We start from the raw sequence: 25,105 nt of genomic DNA, 5'->3' as shown, positions 1-25,105 counted from the left end.
ACATCTACATGGGAAAATAGAATGTCCCACACATTTTTATATTAAGACCCTTCTACAGGAAGGAATTTCCAGATAATCTCCTGTGACAAGCTGTCAGCCATGTTCTCTGCAGGCACTTATTATTTTCTTTCCGCAAGCCTTGTGGGGTAATGTGTTTTATGACAGCTGGAATGAAGTAAATCAAATAGTGTACACAGTGCGAGCACATTGCTGAATACACCAGTTGCAGCACTGAGGCAATCCTTGTTCCTGTTATTAGCAGCATAGTAAAAAGAAAAAGCATCAGCTACTTACACTTAATGGGATAGAAAAGTCCTGTATTATTTATGGCTTTAGTGTAGCAGCAGATTGGTAACGGAAAAAGATTTGCAAAGTGTTGTCTACATTTATGTGAGTGTATAACTACAGTTTATCAGTAGGTTACAAAAGAACCAAAAAGCCTTACACTAATCCTCTGTGAAGCACAGTAAAGCTTCCTTAAATCAGATGTTTATAAGTAATCTGTTCACCACAAATCCAAAAAATAAGGGATTTAAATCTCATTTTAGGGTAGTGGGAAGGGCCATGCAGATTATTTCTTTATGCTCTTAGGGCTCATATACACTGCAGCTGCTAAACTGACATTCAGGAGCTGTTCAGCGTTTTTCCAGCAGCCCCTGAACGCTCCCTAATGTTTTCCTATGTGTCCATGTACATACAGTCATTTACAGGCAGTTGAGTTCACAGTCGTTTTTTTTAAACGCAGCAAACTTGCGTTCAGGAGTAGATTTTACCGGCGTTTCAAACACCAAATGCTTGTAAACGCGGTTAACCACGTTTAGAAGCGTTTTTTAACTGGTCCATATCCAGATGCTGTCCAGAGCCTTTTTTCATCGTCAGAAATGCATGCAAAGCGTTTTCCATGTATTCAAATGGACCCGGTACACCAGTGCAGTCAGTTGCAGGTTTCGCGTGAAGGAAAAAATGGTAGAACGTGCTGCATTATGCTCATGATGGGATCCATAGTGAATACAACCAGAAAAGACAGGTCATCTCAACACTTACTGCTCTCTCTGCTTCTGCTCTCTCTATTTCTCTAAAAATGTCTGAAATAGTTAATTATTTACTATTTTTCAGTGCATTCTGGGCATTTGGGAGGGTCTCCTGAGGTTATCTTTTAAAATGCTTCTGAACACAAACGCATTATGCAAACGTGGCTAAACTGATGTTTTTTGACCTACGTTTTCCAGCAGTCAGTTTCCATTGTTCAGAAGAGTTTTCCAAGCGCTCCGTGTACATGAGCCCTTATGGTTAACTTTGCATCTAGAATCGTAGTTTTCTAGCACTGGCAACCTAATTGTATGTAGCTATTTATTCCAGACTGCATATGGCTGTTTCGGATAAGATGATCATCATCAGTGCCTTACATGGAATACTTTACTTTTGTAGATTAGGGCTTGAGTTAGCAATACGAGCTCATAACCTAATATATAATAAGGTGGGCAAAAGGAACAAAAAAATCAATAAGAAATTCTACTCAGACAGGTCATGGCAATTGCTTCTTTAGCCTATCTCGCCAATACCTATCTGGTTACTTTATTGTTGATGCATGCCATTATGCTAAAGGCCATGAATGTGATACACTACATTGTTGATAGCTGACTACTCAACTGTTTGCCGTTTGAAATGACTTTATAATATCGAGCTATACCTGTGCTATACACATGTTCTGGATACACAGTTGGCAAGTTGGGCATAAAGTAGCGATTTGCATGGCTCCACTTATACATCTTAAGTGAGTAAAGCTGGCCATACACATGTAGATGTTTGGACGAGAATATTCGTACGAAAAGTCGTACGAAAATCCTTTGGACATTCTGTGAATGAACGAATGTTGTTCCAAAATTGTCATTTGCTTTAAAAATGAATGTAATTTCTGAACGATAACCACATATACCGGCCAAAAATTTGTTTGATCGAGAAAAGTTTTCCTTCCTGCCCCTTCCAGTTTTCCTGTCACTGCGGTCAAAAACAAACATCAATTTGACCCCACCATTGATTAGAAAATCAAACGAATATTCTTGAAATGAAAGTTCTCAAAAGAGCTTTAGATTGGACTTGTGATAGAAGGGATGACCTGTCAATAATCTTGGTTTAAAGCTGAAATCGGCCAATTAGCAATGAAAAAAGAAATATGTTGTGTAAATATTTTCTCTGCGTCTGCAGAAATGGGCAGATTATTCTCACTTCTTTGTGGTTCTTTTCTTTTATAAATTAAAAATGGACCCTTGCTTCAGACTTTTTTTGTAGTAACATAGAGCATCTTGATATTAGTGTATTGCTAGACAAAAATTAATAATATGAAGTACACTTCTGTATTACATGCCCAATTTTCCTATGTTTTGTGTTTTTAGAAATGCTTCAGACACAGACACATACTTGTTGATTTTGCCAGATATCCATGAGCTTTTAACTTGCTGTAGTGAGATAACAACCCTGCCTTTGCTGCCCCGAAATCCCAAGTAGTGAAGCAGTTTATAATTCAGTTACAGAGGTGTTCTAGACACCGCTCCTCTGACTAGGAGTGTTCAGAAATGGGAATCCCTTTGTTTCCTTATGGATCGCTCTCTAGCAAGGGAAGGGTCTGTTTATAATTAATATTGAAACCATTGGAAGAGCCAATTCATAATTATCAGCACAACTTCACCATATTCACTAAGCTAGGTGAATTTTATTTTTGCAAAGTGAATTTGAAGCTAAAGTATGGATTCTTGTAAGCAATGGGGTTGATTTACTAACCCTAGGTTCACATCTGTGCGGGTGGTGCTGCTGCGGATCCACGCGAAAATCCGACCCGCACAGAGAAATGCGGACCTGTGGGCGGGTGCCATTAGTTCTAATGGCACGCCGCCCGCACTGGGAAACGCAACCTTACTGGGAACCGAGGTTCCTGTGCGGGCTGCAATTTCCAAAGAAGTGCAGGGACTTCTTCCCTGCGTGGCACGGGAGTCCATTCAAATGAATGGGCTCTCGTGCCCGTGCAAAATGCGGTCCACATGGCTGCATAGATGTGAACCGGGGGTTAATCTGGAGAGTATAAAATCTGGTGCAGCTCTGCATAGAAACCAATCCCCTTCCAGGTTTTTTTGTCAAAGCTTGATTGAACAAGCTGACATTAGAAGCTGATTGGCTACCATGCACAACTGCACCAGATTTTGCACTCTTCAGTTTTAGTAAATTAACCCCAATGTGTCCATATTTGGTGTACTGTGCAGGCACACAAGATTGAGAAGGATTGGCTTAAAGCTCTTTGTGGTGTGTATCTTTATGTATTAGTGTTGGGTAACCTTTTGTGTATGATTGATACCCTTTAAATAAATATCCCAAGTTCATTTCTTCCTATCTGTAGACTGCACACTTCAGTCCAAATTGACAGTTGAAAAGGAGTTCCAAGCAATAAGTTGTGCTAAAATTGAATTCTGAGTGAGTGCTCTAAATTTGAGTGTAATACTTTCCTGATTAAAAGAGAAGTATGGGATTAAAAAAAATCATATCTTGTGGATGCAGCATAAGTCCAATGCTGCATCTGTCCACTGCCACCTCTAAGAACTGAGCGATCAAAGACTGTTGATCGCTTAGTTCTCAGTCTTCAGTGAGCAGAGAGCCAGTGACTGTCAGTTACTGCTCTTTGCTCTGCACCTCCAGAACTCATTGAAGCACCGTGCTGTGCAGGAGGTGCAAGTGGCTGACTTAGACTCCCATTGGCGCGCTGAGAGGCTGAGCCAGTTGCCAGTCACGCACCTGGGTGGATCCTGACATTAAAGTTGGGATCCCTCCAGCATATGGATCAGCTGAGTGACATCAGCTGAGAACAGACGTTAGCCCTTGACTAAATGTCGGCTGAATATAGGTCACAGGAGTGCACTCCTGTGACTTACTGGAGAAGTAGAGCTAAACAGGCTTTGGCCCTACTTCTCTTTAAATAACATTCATAGAGGGTCTGTAGAAGGGCATTAGGAATGTACCTCCAGGAATTTACATGTCAAACTCTCTGTGCATCTCAAGGCTCAATGTTCCGTTCTGACTAGAGTATGAAGTTCTGTGTATATCAATGACAAGGGATGTTAAAGTGTGTCCCTAGGCAAAACTTCTTTTAATTTTAGTTAGCGTAGGGAAGGGTTGGACCCTCTGTCAATTTGTTATTTCTGTGTCCCCACTAGGCAGATTCACCCCTCCATCTGTATTGGTAACCAATGTCACCAAGAGTGATGGGAAATCCAAAATTTTAAAGCTTTCCCCAAAATGAGAGTAAGCGAATATCTGTTCTGAAGACAACTGTTTAAGAAGGGAATTCCCCTCACTTTGAAAAACTTCCTCTAACTTTTTGTTGTGACTCATGGGCAGGAAGTGAGGGGAAATTTCCCCAGTGGACCACAGACAGGCAAAGATGCAATACACATGGATTGAATGTTGCCTAAACACTGCCAATCATTCAGGCTGGTTCAAATGTTGTAACAATGTATAGTAAGTGGAGGAAAGTAAAGAATGGTGTTACACATAACCAGCTATTTTGTGTTCTGCATTAGAAAATGACAGTCTATATCAAATGTGTTGCTATGGGCAACACAAACAATTACGTTTCCTGCCGTTTTAAAGAAAACCTACACTAGGAGAAATACTGAGGCTTCAATTGCTGACCTTCTGAACATGCTAGTTGCCTGGCTGTATCAGTTTGCTGTTCTTCAATGACAAGTGTGAAGTATTTGAAGTTAACGTGAAGTCCAAAAATCTGATTTAAATACTTTTTCATTGAAGTCATGGGTTCAGCATGACTGCCAGGCAAACTGTGCAAGTTCAGCTGTGACTGCCTCTATCATACTTTCATGATACTACAGTATGTGAGACCCTGCATGTGTTAGCGGATTTCAGGGTTGTGTAGCTGCATAGCCATAATCCTGAAAAGCCTGTACTGCACTGTAGTATCGTTACTTAATGTGAGGAGTGTATCGTTCATTAAATGACATAGCCTAAAGCAGAAAACAAGTACTTCACGCTGGCAAATAATCAAGAGTCAGGAAGAAATAAAGGTAATATTAACAGATTCTTTTGTGCTGAGCACATGGAATTACATCCCAAACATTGTCATTAAGTTCTTGGTTTACTGACCATTTATTATCTGTGGGATGGCCTTGAGCTTTATCCCAAACTTTGGACAGATAATCACTTTGCTCTTTATTTTAAAGCAAACTTGGCATGAGATAAAAATATGGCCTGTCATTAATGATCTCTCGTTTGCTATTTGCCTGGCTGTGTATTAATATTCCGGTTTCCAAAAGTGTGAAGCTAGCAATAGATGGATCATAATTCAGCCAGTTCAGCAGGGAGTGGCCAAATTTTGTTCCATATGTGGCTGTCCCTGTTTAACAGAATTCGATCGTTGGATTGACTTCTGTCAAATTGGTATGTGGGAAAACGTTTGTCGATCAGTGGCTGCAGCAGCTGCTAAGTGGTCTCTGACTGTAGCAAGTCCTGCTGTCAGAATACAATGTCTCAGCAGGGGATTTGGGGGGATGGAGGGTGTTGGGGTGGGTTTGGGAGCACACCTTTTTATATGTTGAATTTTCTTTTTTGTTTTGTATTTAGAAGTAGGGAGCCAGTGTTGTTGTGCCGCTTTTATGGGGTTATGTTTTATCCAAAGACTGATACTGTGTCATATCTCTAGACAACAAGAATACACACCTCCTGATAGTCTTCATGCTTGGTCAGAAAACACAAAAAGATCACAAAACAATATACTTACTGTAGTAAAATATGCAGGAAACCGTGTACAAGCCAATCATTTTTAAATTATGAGCTGGAAAACCATTCAGGTAAACATTTATCTGACCTGATACTTTTCACTTACATGCTGTAATGTGGAGAACCCGTTCTTAAAAGATGTCCAAGAAGAAGATTATATTTTACCTTTTGTCCGCTCTCCACTTTATAGTGAAAAAATAACCTGTTTTTATGAGTTGAAGGATTCATACAATGATTTTACTTACTCCTATATACAGTAGTGTTCTTACCAATGAGCCATTTCTCATGCAGAGAGAAAGATCCAGTAATTGCAAGTTAGGTGTGACTTTGTGAACTGGCCACACGGAGCTGAAAAAGGCAGGACCGCTGTGAACAGCTGAATTGATATCCCTTAATCCATTCAGTGAACAGTTTGCAGTGGCATCTGCAGCCCTGACATTATCATTTTTGTAGGCTGACTACTACTGTCACTAGGCCAACTACTTATGGAAAACTGTACAGCATGTATCCTCCACCTAGTATTTGGGGTTCTCTGGTACTGTAATGGCAAGCATGTCTGTGAAGGTTTTTATGTGTCCAGGTCATGGTATATTTTGTAGTAGTTAGTCAACTGGACTTGTTCTGTAATGTTGAAAAAATTTTGTAGCTTATCCAAGCCACATGGTCAGTTCCAACGAGTTTCAGGAAAATAATCCAACATATTTATATCCACACAGGTAGCAAGGACACTTTGATCCAGTTACCATCAAAAAGGCAGAAGTGAACCACCCTGTGCTAATTACATTATCCCATCCCTGGTGTCAGGCTTCATAGGTGTTAGGCATTCTATTTACATGCCTGAAGCTGTGAATGGTTTACCATGCTGGGGTAGAGATGTTAAACTGGCATTATATGTGGAAGACAGATGGTGTTGAAAGCCCCAGCCCTGTTTAGAGATGGTTGTAACAGTTTGACTTAAATGGCCTCTTTTATGTCTTTTGTGAACCACTTGTCCTCTCTGTCTAAAATGTACACTGTCCTTAAAGCAGAGTTCCACTCACTCTGTAAAAAAATAAGTCAGCAGCTACAAAAACTGTAGCTGCTGACTTTTAAAAAACAGCCACTCAACTGTCCCATAATCCTACATTACCCCCGCCACAGCCCGTTTCACCTGCCATCCTGTATTCCAGCAGGCCGGCATTTTCAGTGTGGGCACCCGGCTGTGACAGCTTGCGGCTTCACAGCCAGTTGCCTACTGCGCATGCGCGAGTAGCACTGCGCTTCCTTAAAATGGCCCCTTCATCTTCTAGGACCTGTCATGTGTCCCACAAGACTTCAGGGAGGGAGGGTAGGAGGACAACTTCCATTTCCGATCGCCTAGGCAATCGCAGTGGAAGAAGGGACGGGTACCTGTCAAATTCAGGTACATGTCCCCCCGCTCCCCAAAGGTGCCAATCCTTAATGGGGAGCGGGGGATCAATCTTTAAAGCAGAACTTCTCCTTTTGGGTGGAACTCCGCTTTAAAGCAAAATCCACAATTCCACACCTCCCTTCCTTTTCTTGTACAGTAATGGCTGCCTTTCATGGCTGATGCATAGTTTTTGGATCAAGTTGTCTGTGCTACCTGAGTCAATATAAATGCTGAGGTATATTCTTTACACTCATTAAAACTAAAAAAGTGGCTTGGAAAGCTAGCAAACATCTTTAACATTACAAAACATAACAAGTATATCATAGATATGCTGATATTCTCTTGCTGCAACTAATAAAGGTATTTAAAGCGGCTTATGTGAGGCACTGCCTTCTTCCTTTTATGACATGAGCGACTAGTCCTTTTACTGAAACCGGGCAAAACCACTACAGTTCCTGGCTTGTATAGGCCTATAGCTCTACTGCAAACAGGTTTTGGCCAAAAACATTACAGAACAGGTTCAGTCGAATGTGACTAGCTACTACTAGCAAGCAGTGGTCCTGCCTTCTGATCCCTGTGCCTGAGAATAAAGCCACAAGTCTTGGGCACATGTAATGATGCCCAAGAACCAACCTGCTAAAGTTCTTCCTACCCATGCTTGTAGAGCACATACGAAATTACATGGGTCACACCCAGGCAGTGCAGTATTGTTGAAAAATGCAAAAGGATATAGTTGCACATTACAGGCTATGCACATGAATGAATGTTTTTTTCATTTTAGGTGTTACGTTCTCAGTTTATACTTTGGATGAATACAGGCTGCCTTGTACAACAAAGTGCATTTATTATATGAGCATAAAAAGATCAGTGGGACTGTCTTCAAAATGTGGGTGTATGTGTTCTATGGGTAAAAACATGAACATAAAAGGAGGCCGGACACCAGTGAAGAGATGAACAGGAAAATCAATAAAGGATGTGCACTCCTTAATGACGGTGATTGGAAATTTATTGGTAGTGGGATTGTTTTCCACGGTGCAAGCAGTGCAAGTGAAGATGATAACTTAGTTTGTGTCAGTGTTGCTTAGAATTGCATCCTTATTTCCAAAGACTTTTATATATGCGCTGTGCCTTCCTTGCATGTGATTTGTGCATGAGCTGTTTTACTCTTTCCATTTGACAACTGTCCACCTTTCCATTCTTCTACAGGAAGAGATGGCTAAGAACCTGCTGGCAGAGTTCAACCTTGGCTGTGATGCCCATGAGACACAGCATGTGTACAGGGTGTACGTGGCCACCTTCTTGGGCTTTGGGGGCAATGCTGCTCGACAAAGATATGAGGAGCACATATTCCTCAGCACAATGGAAAAGAACAGGTTAGAAACATATCCACATTTTTAATGATTTATACATTTAAATGTCTTCATTTGGCAGTGCTTTCTGAAAGTTAGTGAAACTACCTATATTACATCTCAGTCACAAAAGTCAGAAGCTGCCCTATGCTCCTCAATACAAGAGAGAAAGCTGATTTCATTCTTACTTTCAGCTAGACTTTTTTTTTTTTCTTTATGTAGTAATAACTCCACAATGCAGCAAAAATTCAAGAGCAGTAGAAGCCTTCTATTTGTAAAGGTGTTCCCTGTTGACTGCCTAAAGAATCCCTAAATCTGTTTTTTTGTTTTGCATAGAGTAGGAAATGGTTAAATCCCTTGTCAATTTTTTTATTTCACTATCTGTGGGCCATTGGGGAAATTTCCCTTCGCTTTCTGTCTTATAAACACAACGTAGAGAGTGAGAGAGTAGATCTCTCCAAAGTAACGGACGTCTCCGCACGAAAATATATGTCCCCAATTGGAATGTTTTCCTCTATTCCTTTATGGGGACAACTCACGATTCTGGGTTTTCCCTTATTTTTACCCTGCTGGAAGAGGTCACCAGGACAAATAGAGACTAATTCTCTCTAACAAGGATACAAGCAGCATTATGAACTTGGCAGAGGTTCAAACCTTTCCACACTCTATTATGGGGCTTTAGATTCAATAGCAATTATTAATTCCAGCAGTGATGAATACAATAGAATTAAAAATGTTACCTTTAGAATTACTTTAAGTGAATATTATTTTTAAAAATTTAACCATTGCACAGAGCAGCCCTGATACTCCTCTTCTGGAGTCCTCTGCCAGTGTTCCTGGCCCCTCCCCACTGCCAACCCACTTTCTATGGAGACACTTGTGGGTGCTCGCTCCCAAGCCAAGTCTGTGTGTCCATTGACACACAGAGTGTGGCTAGACCTCACCCCCCTCTCTTTCCTCACTGGCTGTGATTGACAGCATCTGGAGCCAATGGCTCCCACTGCTGCTTCTCTGTACAATGAGGAGAGAGGGATTGTGCTCTCATGAACATTGCCGTATTGAAATCAGGCTCAGGTAACTCTTTAGGTTGGGCTGGAGGGTGGGGGTTGGAGGAAGCTGCATGCGGAAGGTTTTTTACCTTAATGCATTAAGGTAAAAACCCTTCTGCCTTTAGAACCACTTTATACCAACAAACACATAAAATGGGTTCTTGGCCACAGTGCTAAGCTTAACCATAGTGTACTGAAATATAAAAACCATAATCAAGTTGTCAGTGCAAAGATTAGCAGTTCAACAAATGTTGGGGTCAGTGACCGTTTTTTTTTTTTCCTTTAAGACTTCTAGGGAAGAAGTTGGGTCAGTCTTCAGACATGCCATACCTGGACCCATGCCTTCCTTTGGACATCCCGGATAAAATACAGCAGGGGGGACAAACTATGTTTGTACGTGGAACAGGTGACTTTCAGCTCTGCCGTCGGATCATCCAGCCTCTTATGAACTTATCCAATGAAACTCAGACTACTTTAAATGGCATCTACCAGCCACCTCTGCCATACCACAACAGTGAGTTCTATGGCTTCTCAGAGTTCTACTACTGCACCGAAGATGTGCTGCGTATGGGTGGGGACTACAACTCAGCGCGCTTTCTAAGGGCAGCACAGGTAAACTCATGTCACCTGCCATTCACAAAGCTATGAGGGTTAATAAATCCTATTTCTAACAGCTACTCTGTTTGCTCCTAGGATTACTGTGCCACTAAGTGGACTGTTTTAAAGGAGAGATTCGACCGTGGTCTGTATGCTTCTCATGCTGACATGCACCGACTTAAGTGAGTATGAAAAAGGCATGTAGTAGAAAAAAGTAGCAGCAGTTGACTCCTTATGTGTATAGCTAAAAATCTGATAAAAAAGTGAGCGCTCTCAATAAAAGCAGCTATAGCACTACAGGTAACCAAATAAAACCTCAGTCATAAATATAAATAAAAATTAGTGTTTGTGCTTTGAAACAGTGGGGTAAGAATACGCACTCACCAGATGCGTAATGGAAATACGCATATAAATCCATCTACAGAGGTTCCCTTTAAGGAAGTGGATTAAGCTAGGCAAAGGATTATCCTCCCTCTGAGTGCGTATTTTATTATTTTTTCCAATATATTTATACGGACATTATTATTATTAAGTTATTAGCACTGCACTTTTATTTATATTTTTGTGTGTAGCTACTGCAGCTCTCATACCTTTATACCCATTTGGACCAGAGCAATTTTTACATTTCCATTATGGGCATGTTTACTCGTAGATATCCTTGTCATTAATTGACATAACAAAGTAATACATATAGTCTTTTTTTTTTTTTTTTTATCGTACATCACGGGACACAGAGCAGGCGATTTATGACTATGTGGGTTATATGCTACCTATAGGTGAATGTACACTGGCTGACCAATCAGAGAGGAAGTACTCCCCTATATAACTCCTCCTATACAGGACGTACTTCAGTTTTTTCACCAGTGGCTGTAAGGTGGATGGTCACTGAAAAAGTTGCATTTGCTCTAAGAGCATACCTGAAGGTCCAGAATGGTTCCATTAGAGAATCGGGGACTTTATTTGGACCCATTCAGAAAGCTGTTAGTCAATATGGATGGTACCTGAGCCTCGCTGGATAAGGAGAAGAATCCTCAGGGTTTTGCCTGTAATGCAGCCTTACGGCGCTGGACCCTGCATAATGGAACCCTGTGCAGTATAATACTGACCAAGGTGCTTTCCAACTGAGTGCTGTACAGGTCCAAGGCAGTGGCCCCTCATTATGAATCCTTGAAGTTCTGCATGACAGCCCGTGGTGATGAGTGAAGGTTGGACTCCTGTTATGATTCAGGGTCCTGCGGCGGGATGGGTAAGTTTACTTTTGGAGTATTTCTTTAAAAATATGACTATTTGGTCATTCTCCTGGTGGCCACTGGGGGCAGTGTGCTGTTGGTCTGACCAGGCCGTGCTGTTTGTATCTCGAAGGAGTATTGGGCTTTAGTTTTCTCCTTCAACCACTAGAGGTCATGGGAATGCTCTCTATAGCACTGGTGCAGTGGAGGCAGGAAGTAGATGAGCGGCCATTTTGGCTTGTGTTCCCATGTGGCTGGCGGTTTGTGAGGCTCCTGAAAGGCTGAAAGGCTGAGACACAGAGCAGTCTATGGCTGGATGATGGTGTGTGGTCATGCAACTCCCCCAAAGGAAATACTCAGACAGGACTTGCTTATACACTGCATTAGCCTGCATAATCCTGGGGGCTTGTACAACTGTTTTTTGATACTCCCCTGCAGCGGTATCAGTGCACATAAAGGAGTTGAGTCTCCAGAGTAGCTTGCATTTGATCTGCAGGAGCTTACATTTTAGCTGCACTCAAGTAGCATGGAGACTGCATTCAGACTGTGTTTTGATATGTACAGTTAGGTCCATATACATTTGGACACAGGCACAATTTTAGATTTTTTCAGGTATTTACCAAAACATATTCAAGCTATAGTTATATAATGGATATGGGCTGCAAGTGCACACTCTCATGTTTAATTGAGGGTATGTACATCCAACGTGGAGGAAGGTTTTAGGAATTACAGCTCTTAAGAGTAGCCACCCCCCCTTTTTCAAGAGACCAAAAGTAATTGGACAATTGAATCAAAAGCTGTTTCATGGCCAGGTGTGGGCTATTACTTTGTTATTTCTTCATCAATTAAGCAGGTAAAAGGTCTGGAGTTGATTCTAAGTGTGGTATTTGCATCTGGAATCTATTGCTGTGAACCTACATCATGCGTTCAAAGGAGCTGTCCATACAAGTGAAGCAGGCTATTGTAAGGCTTCAAAAACAAAACAAATCCATCAGAGAGATAGCAACAACATTAGGAGTGGCCTAAATCAACAGTTTGGTACATTCTGAGGAAAGAAGAATGCACTGGTGAGCTCAGCAACATAAAAAGGCATGGGCGTCCACGGAAGACAACAGTGGTGGATGATTGCAGGATCCTCTCTATGGTAAAGAAAAACCCATTCACAACATCCAGACAAATGAAGGACACTCTCCAGGAGGTGGGCGTATCATTGGCAAAGTCTACAATCAACAGAAGACTTCACTAGAGCAAATACAGAGGGTTCACCACAAGGTGCAAACCATTCATAAGCCTGAAGAATAGAAAAGCCAGATTAGACTTTGACAAAAAAAATCTAAAAAAGCCAGACCAGTTCTGGAAAAACATTCTTTGGATGGATGAAACTAAGATTAATCTGTAGCAGAATGACGGGAAGAAAAAAGTGTGGAGAAGGCTTGGAACAGCTCATGATTCAAAGCACACAACGTCATCTGTAAAACATGGTGGAGGCAGTGTAATGGCATGGGCATGCATGGCTTCCAGTGGCACTGGGTCATTGGTGTTTATTGATGATGTGACAGAAGACAGAAGCAGCCGGATGAATTCTGCAGTGTTTAGAGATATACTGTCAGCCCAGATTCAGCCAAATGCAGCAAAGTTGATTGGACGGCGCTTCACAGTACAGATGGACAATGATCCAAACACACTGCAAAAGCAACCCAGGAGCTTTTGAAGTGAAAGAAGTGGAATATTCTGCAGTGCCCGAGTCAGTCACCTGATTTCAACCCAATTGAGCATGCAATTCACTTGGTGAAGGCAAAACTAAAAGCACAAATAAAGAACTGAAGGCAGCTTCAGTTAGAGCCTGACAAAGCATCAGAAAGGAGGAAACCCAGTCTTTGGTAATGTTCATGGGTTCCAGACTTCAGGCAGTCATTGCCAGTAAAGGATTCTCAACAAAATATTACAATGAACATTTTATTTATGATTATATTTATTTGTCCAATTACTTTTGGTCCCTTGAAAAGGGGGGGGTGGCTACTTTTAAGAGCTGTAATTTCCAAACCCTTCCTCCAATTTGGATGTACATACCCTCAAATTAAACCTGAGAGTGTGCACTCTCAGCCCATATCCATTATATAACTATAGCTTGAATATGTTTGGTAAATACCTGAAAAAAACTAAAACTGTGCCTGTGTCCAAATATATATGGACCTAACTGTATGTGTTTGCCTAGCATGGAACCAAGTGCATTTTAATTTTGACATAGTTCTTTGAAATCATACACTTCTAGAAAGCGGAACAGCATTGTGTTACATTATTGCATCCATACCTGCATAGTTTTGTGAAGTGTATATTGAATAAACTGCATTTGTATATGCATTTGTGCATGCATACCTGATGCCTGGACGGCATCCGTACATGCGTACCTGATGCCTGGGCGGCATCCGTACCTGATGCCTGGGCGACATCCGTACATGTGTACCTGATGCTTAGGTCAAATATGTGCCTGATGCTTGGGCTGCATTCCATACATGCATACCTGATGCTTAGGTCAAATACGTGCCTGATGCTTGGGCCGCATTACATATATGCATACCTGATGCTTAAACAGCATCAGTACATGCATACTTAAATGCATACTAACATAGACTGCATACCTACACTTGCATGAACTACATAAATTGCATACTTACATACATATTTGTGTGAACTGAGTACTGGTATAATGTGTATATATACATGCCTGTGTACCTGCATAGCTGCATGCTTGCTTGCCTGTACAGTTGCATAACTGTAGACCAACATGGCTATGGACATATATCCCTGCGGGACTGCATGTTTAGGTGACAATATAGTTGCCGCCTTTTTTTAATTAAAGGGTCCCAAAGGAGGTAGCCAGCAGAGAGACGGGTACACCGCCCGTGGATCCAGTGGACTCGGGGGGGGGGGGGGGGGGGTAATCTGGCGATGTTTGCATTTTACAATAAAGTAGTGGTATCTGGGCCACTGTGTTTGTCTGGCATTGCAGCTATTCCTGGTGGCGGAGCTGTGATGGACTACAGCCGCATTACCCTGTACGCACCTGATCTTGTCTGAACTCATAATCTAATCTTGGTCAAGCCCTGGCTACTACTTGGAGGGAGGAATGCCTGGGTATACCAGGTGTTGTAAGCTTTCGAATTTTATTGCTGCCTGGAGGGGTCTAATCCAAGACAAGTGGGTCATTTCCACTATTTCTCTTGGTTACAGACTAGAATTTCGGGTCTCCCCCCCCCCCCCCCCTTCGCCCGGTTTCTAAAATCAAATGTACGGATGAATCCAGAGAAGAAAATAGCCTTGTTACAGGAACTTGATCGCCCGTTGTCTCAGGGGGTGATCACGGAGGTTCCAGTGGACGAAGAGTTTTAGGGGATTTATTCAAACCTGTTCTAGTCCCAAAGCCAAATGGGGATTTAAGGCATGGGGTTGCACAGATGTATATCTATTGGCATCCAGGTTCAACAGCAAGGGGTAGATGCCTTAGTGATTCCCTGGAACCAGTTTTCACTGATTTCACTGGTGCCACATCTCTTACGCAGGATTCGGGAGGAGTCTATTCCGGTGATACTGATTGCCCGGCCCTGGTACGCGAACATAGTGAAGATGGCAGTAGATATGCCGTGGTCCCTGCCATGTTGGCCAGACTTTCTGTCTCAACATGCTATGTTGCACCCAGCTTTACGGCCACTAAATTTGATGGCACGGCTATTGAAAGGATAGAAGAGTATTGAATTCTGTCATCCCCATCATGTTGGGGGCTAGAAAGGTAGCCTCAAGGAACATTTATTACAGAACTTGGAAGGCTTAAATTTCTTGGTGTGAGGTCTGGAAATGGCAGCCACGAAAGTATGTGATTCGTAGGATTCTGTAGTTTCTACAAACAGGGTTGGAGAAGAAATTGGCTGTTGGTACCATTAAGGGCCAGGTTTCAGCATTCGCTTATTGCGTCTCACTCTTTGGTTCACGCTTTTTTACAGGGTGTAATGTGTATTACTCTTCCTGTCAGGTCACCTATGTGTCCTTTGGACCTGAATTGGGTTTGGGAGGTTAAAACCACCATTTGAACATTTTTGAGATATTCCACTGGTCCTGTTAACTCGTAAGGTTTTGTTTCTAGTGGCAATTGATTCTGCAAGAAGGGTGTCGGAGCTGGCAGCTGTTTCTTGTAGAGAACCATTTCTGGTTTTGCATCATGATAAGGTGGTCTTGCGACATCAACCGACTTTTTTTTTTTTTTTACTAAAGGTGGTTTCTAGTTTTCATCTCAATCAGGACATCATTCTACATTCATTCTTTCCTAGGCCTCAGTCAGCAAGAGAAAGATCTTTGCATACCTTGGATGTGGTACGCACTGTAAGGGTCTCCTTGAAGGTGTCAGCAAAAGTCAGGAGGTCAGATGCTCTGTTCGTGCTGCCAGAGGGGCCTACGAAGGGGCAGGCAACATCCAAGGTGACTACTTGACACTGGATCTGCCAACTGATCTCTCAAACCTATGGTTTGAAAGGTAAGGTCCCGTCCTTTCGGGTGAAGGCACACTCTACCAGGGCAATCCACCATTAGGCATCAGTGGCTCAGGTTTGCAAGGCCGCTACATGGTCTTCGGTTCACACATTCACAAGGTTCTACCAGGTGGATGTCAGAGCCACAGAGGATTCTGTCTTTAGCTGCAGTGTTTTACGGATGGCTGAGTAGGTCCTGAGGGATTACGGACGGTGGCTATCATGGTGTCGCTCTCCCCTCAAATTTCTTTATTGCTTTGGGACAGCCCACATAGTCATAAATAGCCTGCTCAATGTTCCATGAAGTACGATAAAGAAAACTGGATTTTTTCTACATACTTAGCTGCAAAATGAATTTCTTGGAGTATATCACAGGACACAGAGGTCCCTCCCATCTTTCTGGAATTTTTTTTTTTGGGGGGGGGGGGGGGAAGAGGGGCACACTAGGCTTTGTTTCAACAATATTGCCTTGCCAAAAATTTTTTATCTTCTATTTTAAAGAGTAGTATGGGTTTAAAAAAAAAGTCATACTTGCCTATGTGGCTGCAACATAGATCCAAACTGCTTCTGTCCCCTGCTGGCTCTAAGAACGAGAACTGAGCGATCATATGACCGCTGATTGCTCAATTCTTGGCCTTCAGTGAGCATAGAGCAGTGGCTGTCAGTCACCAGTCACCATATGGTGTGACCCACAGATGTATGACCATAGAGCTTTGGCCATACTTCTCCTTTAATCTGTAGTTGTGAAGACAAAAAAAACATATTTTTTTCTATTTTGACCAGTGTCAAAATAGAAAAAAAATATGTGGTTTAACAAGTAGTTTTTATTCTATATGTCCTGTTAACAATGATATTAAAATTATGTTTCTGGTACAAAGCCTGGACGTTTTTTAAAAAAAATTAAGATAAAAAACGTAAAAAAAAAAAAAGGTGAGGAATTACAGCTGATTAGGGTTAAATTATGCTGGTCACACACCCAACTGCTGAATGAGAGAAATCACTGAATTTCCCTGTCCATGCTTGCTAAATAGCATGGATGGATTAATCTTTCCTGACAAATATTGTGTTCTACAAGCTGTAACGGGCAGGGCTCTATGATCACTCTTGTATTCAGTTGTATTGTAACTGTATTGTCTGGCTCCTTTTTCTATAGTGCTGTGCAAACTATAAATCCTGTAAAATAATATCCAAACAGTGATTGCATCTGGTTGTATGCAGCCTCTTATTCAGATTTCCTTTGTGCTCTTTTCATTTTCAGATGAAAGGATATTGAGCTGCAGGATGCCTACAGGGCAACCCATGGCTCACATTTAGGTGGGAATTGGATGAAACTCAGTCCATGTATGGCAAGTTTAAGGGTTATTAAGGCTTAAATAGAAATAACTTTTTTAAACTTAAAAGGTTTCTTGAAAGCCCAACTCTGGACAGCTAAAAAAAATGTCTGCAAGTGTAATTTTGCACAGGAGCAGCTGTATTTTGACTGCTGCTCCTGTTCTGGAACGCAAAGCAATCCCTGGCTGTCATCAAGGCCAGTAATTGCGGGTGATAGTAGCAGAGGCAGAATTTAGGAGTTCCTAGAAACTTAGTTGTTTTTCAGGACATATCACCTACATCTTTGCCTAAAATGCTCAATTGGTTATATTATATTTCACTTTGTGTGAAGCCACCTGTCTGTACGTAAAGCAGAACTATAGACTCCATTAAAAAACATTTTGTGGCAGCACTTGATTATAAGTTCATGTGCATTTTCAGTTTTCTTTTAGCCCCCATGCAAAGTCCCATAAATTTCTGTTGGTCCAACTAATGCAGCTTCCTGCAATAGTGTGGCAACCATGCTTCAGTGCTCCTGAATTCAGAGCAGAGTTGACACTCTCATATAGTCTTTTCCTGCTTGCATTGCAATGGGATAAGAGGATGCTGCAGGGGAAGTTGCTGTCACCCCTGACAATTCACAAGTCTGTAGCTCATCAATCAGCACCTGCCTGTGCCTAGTCATCTCAACAGCTTTTTGGATTGGCAGAACTGCTTCTGTTACTGAAACTCTCGCACTGTGAGCTGTATTGTCTGGTAAGAGGGTTAGACTGTCATACAGGAGCCTTTAGCTCTTGTTTAGAAAACTACGTGCCATAACCTATAGCAACCAGTCATAAATAATGTTGCGAAAAACACCCACTATGCCATCCCCTATGCGTACCTTGTCGCTCATTAAATCAGATCTGAATTCGAACCCTCTATGGCTGGCTTTAGTCCTAAGGTGGTCGCTATATCAAGATTTTACATAACAGTGAGGAGTTGCCTTATGCCTGGATAAAATGAAAAACAAAAATGAACATAGTTCATGCACTACCTTGGCCTGATTTTCATGCAGCTTGAGGGCCATAGCCTTCAATGCTTACCCCCCCCAAAGGTGCATGAAATTCGTACCTGAAAGTTTTACATGTGACAGTGGGCCCAACTTTGCAGAGGGGACAAGTCACATCAAAAGTTGCACTCCAAAGTCACGCAACTTTGGAGTTGTACAAGTGTGAGTGGAGCCTAAGGCTAGGTTCACATCTCTGCGGGTGGTGCCGCTGCGGATCTGCACAGAGGAATGCGGACCCGCAGTTCTAATGGCATGCGGCCCGCACTGGTAGAGGCAACCATACTGGGAACCGAGGTTCCCGTGCAGGCTACGTTTTCAGAAGAAGTGCAGGGACTTCTTCTCTGCGTGTCACAGGGCACGGGAGTCTATTCAAATGAATGGGCTCTCGTGCCCGTGCAAAACGTGGCCCGCACGGCCGCATATATGTGAACCAGGGCTTAAGGTGGATTGTTCCGTGGTCCAGCAGAGCAGAGCTGACAGTGTTGCTCTGGATTTCAGTGCAGCAGAGACTTGGCAGCTCACTAGCAACCTACTTTTCTGTTAAAAACAGTCCTGACAATTTGTGGTTATGTCTGACACCCACTTGACAGGTTTGGTCCTCAGGAATGTCGCATGGGACTTCTGTGTATTGATTTAAATGTGTGATTATTTTCAGATTTAATGCTGGAGCCTCTTCCCAAAAAAAAAAATGCTTGTTCTGTTTTGTATACAGGTACCAGTGCTTCAAGTCAGCCTGGATGTATGAAGTCTTCCACAATGGTTTCTCATTTCCTGCTAATTACAGCAGTCTGAAGACTGTGCTGCAAGTGTATGACAAGGAGGTTCAGTGGACGCTGGGGGCCATCTTATATAGAACACGGTTTTTACCACTGAGGTATAAAATACAAAAAAAAAAAAAATTGTGTAGCAATAAAGATGATTACTACTTCCAGGAAAGAACATGATGGGAAATCTCTAACATGGACACGAAAAAAAAACGTGTCTTTAGCAGAGTGAGGAAGGGTTAGAGCCTCTGAGAATTTTTATTGCTGTGTCCTGTTTGCCATCCCAGTAACATTTACACCCCTCCTTCCTTGTACAGGTGTCACAGGGACAGCAAATGGGGATAGACCTCCTCAATACACAGGAAAAAAAGCACAAATGAAGTTTTATTTCTTTCTCTATCAATCCAAAACCAAAGAGAGGTTTTTCTTTATTGTCCTTTGAGGAACACCGGAAGTCTTAAACTTTTGGTTATACTGCTGCCTACAGGGGAATTCAACACTGGCAAACAGGAGAACCCCTCCTACTACCTGCATGCCTCATGTCTCAGACAGCATGGACTATTTTTAATCCTTCTGCTGCTAGTATTAGTAAATAGATAGGAAAGCATATCATATTTACTTGTGTTAAACTTTATTTATTTTTTACATTTCTTCAGTTACTTCCTGGTTTCCATGCCTAGGCAAATGATGTCACACATCCCAGGAGCCTTCAGGAAGGGAGGGAGGGTTCTCAGCTCAGACAATGCCTGAGCTAAGGGCAGATGGATTCCAGGAAGTAAATGCTACATGAATCATCTGCCCTTACTCAAGATGGCCACTGCCAGAAATCCCAGGGGTGTTTTTAAAATTAATTCTCAGCAAAATAAAGCATGGAAACATGGATGGATGGGAAGGTTTGCTTTGAATATTAACAATGACTTAAATAGCATTTTTGGTTTGTGGTGCTCAGATGCAGTGCAGTAAGGATTTCTTTTGATTGGATAACGTAAACCAAATCCATAAAAAATATGCAATTTAGGTGTATTGGTCACTTTAAAAAAAACGTAATTAAACTTCAAAAACGCTTAGAATGTTTTAACCAACAAATTACAGACTGTGTTCTGCTAATAGTAAATGAACAGAATGAATTACAAATCTGTAGCTGATCTTTACATAGGGGTTCCTTCGTGTATTCCTTCTATTTATACTTCCATCTTCCATGCAGTCTTTGTCATATTGTTTTCTTATTTCTCACTTACAGGGACATTCAGCAAGACCAGTTCCGTGGCAGTCACCCACACTGGCGTGGAGCATCTTTTGTGTACAACCACTACCTGTTCCTGGTGTGTTTCATGGTGGTCCTGCTATCTATTATGCTGTACCTTCTAAGGCTTAGACGTATCCACCGGCGCATGCAGCGGAACACATCTTCCTCTGCACTTTGGGTGGAGCAAGGACTGCAGCCATCTGGGCTCCCTGGCACCTTGTAAGGAACTGACAGCAATATGTTGCACATCCTCCCCACCCTGTTTGGTGGAATGCGTTCGCTAAGAAGGCCTTTGTGAACTGTCTAGTGGCTCTCTCTGCTGGAAAGAGAGGAACCTTGGTGAGGATGACCTTGACTCCTGCACTGCCATCCTGGATGGGAGGAGACAGATTAAAGCCATGTTTTATGCCTCAGGGTCCCCAACCTGTTAATAAAAAGGGGTGCAAGATGTGTTCCTGTGCCTCTATGGAGGACACAGCACATACATTTCCACTTTAGGGTTTCCCACAACAGGGAGAACACACTGTCTTCTGTAATAATGCTCTAACCTTGCACTTTCCTCCAAGTCAATAGACATTTGTTTTCTATGAGTTCTGCAAGGTTTAAATAGAAGTCGTGTTTCGAACTATGATCTCAGTACTGTAAATTGCACAGCTTATTGTTTGATAGAAAGAGATATGAACTATTATGTATTGTGATGTTTACTTGCATCTGTTTCCAGCTCCCAGAGACCTGCCATTTTGAGGGCTGAAAGAATGCTCAGTTTATTATTAAAGGGAATCCTTTTATTTAAAGAGCACCTGTCATAGGAGAAATATGGGAATGACTGGTGCCAGCCTCCTTAAAAAAAAAAAAATGCTGATTGCCTTGCTTCAGTTTTTCTGGACCACAAACCAGGAACCAGCACATGGTACATGAATGCCTTAAAAGTGTTAGAATTCCTTATCTCTGCCCTTTTTTTGGGGTTGTGAGTCACGATGGCATTAGCATTAAGCCAGGCAACTAGCATTTTCAGAAAGAGCAGTCCTTAATGGCCGCTTGCACATTTTTTCAATGAAAGATTTCTTTTACATGGAAAACTCCAAACTAACTATGCTCTCTCTATGTAGCATAACAAGGGAGCACCCACTACAGAAGTAAATTATTTCCACTATTTACCTGTATAATTGTGCTTGCCCGGCCATGTAAAACATCCAGACTGCTTCATGATTAGAACTGAGATGGGGAATAAAGTGCAATCAAAAACAGGTGCAGAAAAGAAGATCTAGGGATCATGCACATAGACGATATGCTGTGCTTAGATCTATCATTTATACAGGTTTGAACGCATCAGTATTGTATGCTATTAGCCCATGCGCACAGCTCCATTTTGGTGTGCAACGTTTAGCTGGGTAAACCAAAACAAGAAGATTCTGTGTCCACAATCCAGCTTTTGACTTTATACTATGCTGTACACGTGTAAAGGTATGTGCAAATATTTACATGCATACAGATTAAGAGGATCATATGCACCACCATGGCTGCCTAGTGAATTCAGGGACAAGATGTAAAAATGGGGTTCGATTTACTAAAGGCCTATAGACTGTGCACTGTGCTCCAGAGCTTAGCATATTAAAGTGTTACTAAACCCACAACAGTGAAATCGGTCTTTAAATGCAGCAAAGCATGCTTGTTATACTCAAAATGGAACACAAGAAGTTAATCCCCTGCATTGTGTAAAAAGGCTGGTGATCCTGACTTATCTGATCCTCCCCTTCTTCCAGTGCCCCCCTCTTATCTCCTGATAAGACATATGGTGTGGAGACACTGCACAAGCTCAGTTTGGTGTGTATTGCTAGAGAGGTGTTTTTTTTCCTTGGAAGAGTGCATGCGATCAGCACAGGGCCAATCAACACTGTTCAGACTGAGATCAGGGGTTCTGCATCCTAGAGCAGAATGAAAACTCCTCCTACAAGCTGTAACCAGTACTCTGCTGAACACTGATAGAAGTCAGAATACTGCTCTAACTGCTGATGAAAAAAGGTATTTAGCAGTTGGAGCAGTCTTGTGACTTCTATCAGTGTTCAGTGAAGCTTCACTTTGCAAAGAATACCCAATCACATGCAAGGAAAACAAAAAACAGCATTTTTGCTTGCATCTGATTGGATGATGAAAGTCAGCAGAGTTTCTCTTCATTTCCTCAGTTTTGGAGCAACTGCACTTGCAGAGTACACAGTCTATTTGCCTTTAGTGAATCAACCCCAATGTGTAGTCCGCAATGGTGATGCAGGTGCAGAATGACCTCAACATTCAATCATTCTGAATGACTAAAGACCGAGGTCCGTTTGCTCTACCACCATGTGGACTGACTCATTCAGGACAAGATGTAACTATAATAAAAAGTGTAGATGGCTTATGCACAGAATGACTTTACATAGCACACATCTCAACTCATGCAGACATAAACGAGTGTAGTCTGTATGAGTTGAAATACAGTACAGATCATTTTTTATGCAGGATCTTGCACGCAGCAAGCAATTATGTATATACAGTAGTTGTGTACATGGAGCCTTAGTGTGGTAAGGAACTGACCACAGCTAGCTAGATTTGTGACACAATTTTGCAGCCTCTGTTCACTAGACAGTATCAATTTAAGAAGAGGAATTATGGTTCTACCTATAAAAATGGCCACCTTTGGCATTTTCTTTTTCTGTAAGTCTTCTCCATGCTGGAGTGGATGCAACACAGCATCCAACACTTTGTTTCTTAGGCTGAATTCTGCCTGGAGAGGCCATAGAAAACATAACTCTACAGACGTACAAATAAGTCATTCAAGTTATTGCACATTGTTTGAACTGGTAAATTGCAGGGCAGTTGACTGGGGTCAAAACCACCTGCCAAGGATCTGCAATATCCCAGAGAAATGCAGTGTGAATGAGCCCTACTGTCTCTGGTTTCCATTAAATTTACTGAATTGGTTTTCAGCTCTCAAAATGGCCTCCTTTTCTATGTTCCATGCCTTGCTAATGTTGATAGCTCCAAGTAAATTGATACTATTGAACTACTGATTCACCCTACAAAATGGCTGACTTTTCTACATAGAAGACAGGTCCTCTTATAGCAGGGGTGCTCAATACATGGCCCTCGGAGCCCTCTGATGTGGCCCTTAAGCTCAAACTGTCAAACTGCAGGAGTTTTTGTGTGCTTTTAGAAAGTGCTGCACACCCGCTAGATATAATAGAAGTCTATGGCAAAGTGCAGCTCACCTGCAGGAAAATATAGGTGTTACGGGGTGCTGCACCCACAGTAGGGGTGGACCATAGCAATCAGTGTAAAAAGCAGCCTTATAGGGGGCTCAGGACAGTAAGGGCTTGTTTACATATGACGTTTGGGTATGGTAAAACCCCATAGTTGAGATGTGTTTTTACCCCTCCCAACCGCTGGTGTAGTGTCAGGGTTTGCAATGGCAACTCTGCCCCATGCTCCAGGGGGCCCATGAGGCCTCCCTGTTGCATTTTGTTTTACACTTGAGGGGTGGCATAGACCGGAACCAATCCTCTCCATTTTCCTCCTGCAACTACTGAAAGTCTGCTTCTCCTCTTCTCCCTCCCACCGGCATTCAGTGGCTGCAGGAGGAAAATGTTCATTAGGCTATTCAAAATGAAAAAAAAATTTAATTCTGAACTTTTTCATTTCATTGTGGTCCGTGACCGGTTACCAAATCACTTAATTGGCCCTCACTCTTCAAAACGTTGAGCACCCCTGTGTTAAAGGGTAAGTTCACCTTTTTCATAAAAAATGAAAAGGTGAACTAACTCTGAAAACCTTCCCACCCTTCCGGTCTCTGCTGCACTTAGCTGGTCCCACACCATTCTCCCGCTGCCCCTGCCAGTAAGTGGGGCATGCACTAAAAATCTTCACTACACATCCTTGCTGGCTGTGTAGTGGTGATTGATCAAGGCAGCCACATGACCACACTGACCAATAAAAACCTTCTTTTCTATGGTTCTGGAAGAAAGAAGACTCAATGGAGATTCTCATTGGTCATGTGGCCACTTTGATGAATCGCCATTCAATCATCGCCATTATGATTATAAGCCAATGCTAGGGCTGAGTGGTTAAGATTCTTGCTGTGCGTCATAGCGACTGGCAGGGGTGTCAGGAGCGCAGCATAGGAGCAGCTAAGTGCAACGGGGCCTTTTAGGGTTTTTAAAGTTAATCCATCTTTTCACTTTTTATGGAAAGGCAAAGTTACCCTTGAACTGTTTGCTCCTGCTTCTGTCCCTAGTCTTGCTGTACTATCCTTAGTGTTCTGAATCTCTCCTATGCTGCTCTATGATGAGAAGTCATAACATGTCATTTAAAGGAGTAGTTGCTGCTATCTTTGTGCTCTTCAGAGCTCTTAAGACTTAAACTGCAGGGGTTATATGAAGGTTGTCGTTCTAATAATTCAAATGTTTTCTGAATACACCTGTTCCCTAGGGAAGTAGTGATTTCAAATAAATGCTTACAGATGTCGTTTTCTTCTCCCACTAATGAAACCAGTTTCACACGTGTCAGTCTCCCGATATGTGACATGGCTTAAAGGGGAATGTCCCACGCTGGAGACATGATAAAACTTATAGGAATAGATACATTCCCTGCATATCTGCATGATCATGTTTTTAGGGCCTGGTGTGAATGTGTTATTGTGCACATTGTATATAGTTCGTGCACAGTGTATAAAAACTGATGAACAGAAAAAGTGGAGGTGTTGTCCCTTAAAACCAAACCTGTTTCAGCTGGCATTTTTTAAAGTGCGTATTTGGTTACATGCAGTGAGTGAAACCTCAACTTTCCTCA

General features: G+C 42.1%; 1 protein-coding gene across 3 annotated transcripts in view; it reads left to right on the top strand.

The window, feature by feature from the left end:
* ENTPD4 (ectonucleoside triphosphate diphosphohydrolase 4) overlaps nt 1-24,808 on the top strand; it is a 91,348-nt gene extending 66,540 nt beyond the window's left edge. For all 3 annotated transcript variants that reach the window (XM_089692483.1, XM_089692481.1, XM_089692482.1), the window contains 5 exons: nt 8,375-8,541; nt 9,854-10,178; nt 10,260-10,345; nt 18,987-19,148; nt 20,279-24,808. In XM_089692483.1, the coding sequence (XP_089548609.1) occupies nt 8,375-8,541; nt 9,854-10,178; nt 10,260-10,345; nt 18,987-19,148; nt 20,279-20,507 (969 nt within the window). In that variant the 3' untranslated portion in view covers nt 20,508-24,808. The remainder of the gene's footprint in view (nt 1-8,374; nt 8,542-9,853; nt 10,179-10,259; nt 10,346-18,986; nt 19,149-20,278) is intronic.
* The last annotated feature ends 297 nt before the right edge of the window (nt 24,809-25,105 follow it).

This window comes from Staurois parvus, unplaced genomic scaffold (genome assembly GCF_062004578.1).
Source record: "Staurois parvus isolate SC_StPar_1 unplaced genomic scaffold, SC_StPar_1.0 ptg000586l, whole genome shotgun sequence".
NCBI lineage: Eukaryota > Metazoa > Chordata > Amphibia > Anura > Ranidae > Staurois > Staurois parvus.
The sequence above is the reverse complement of the archived record's forward strand: the minus strand, read 5'-3'. Positions and strand labels throughout refer to the sequence as shown.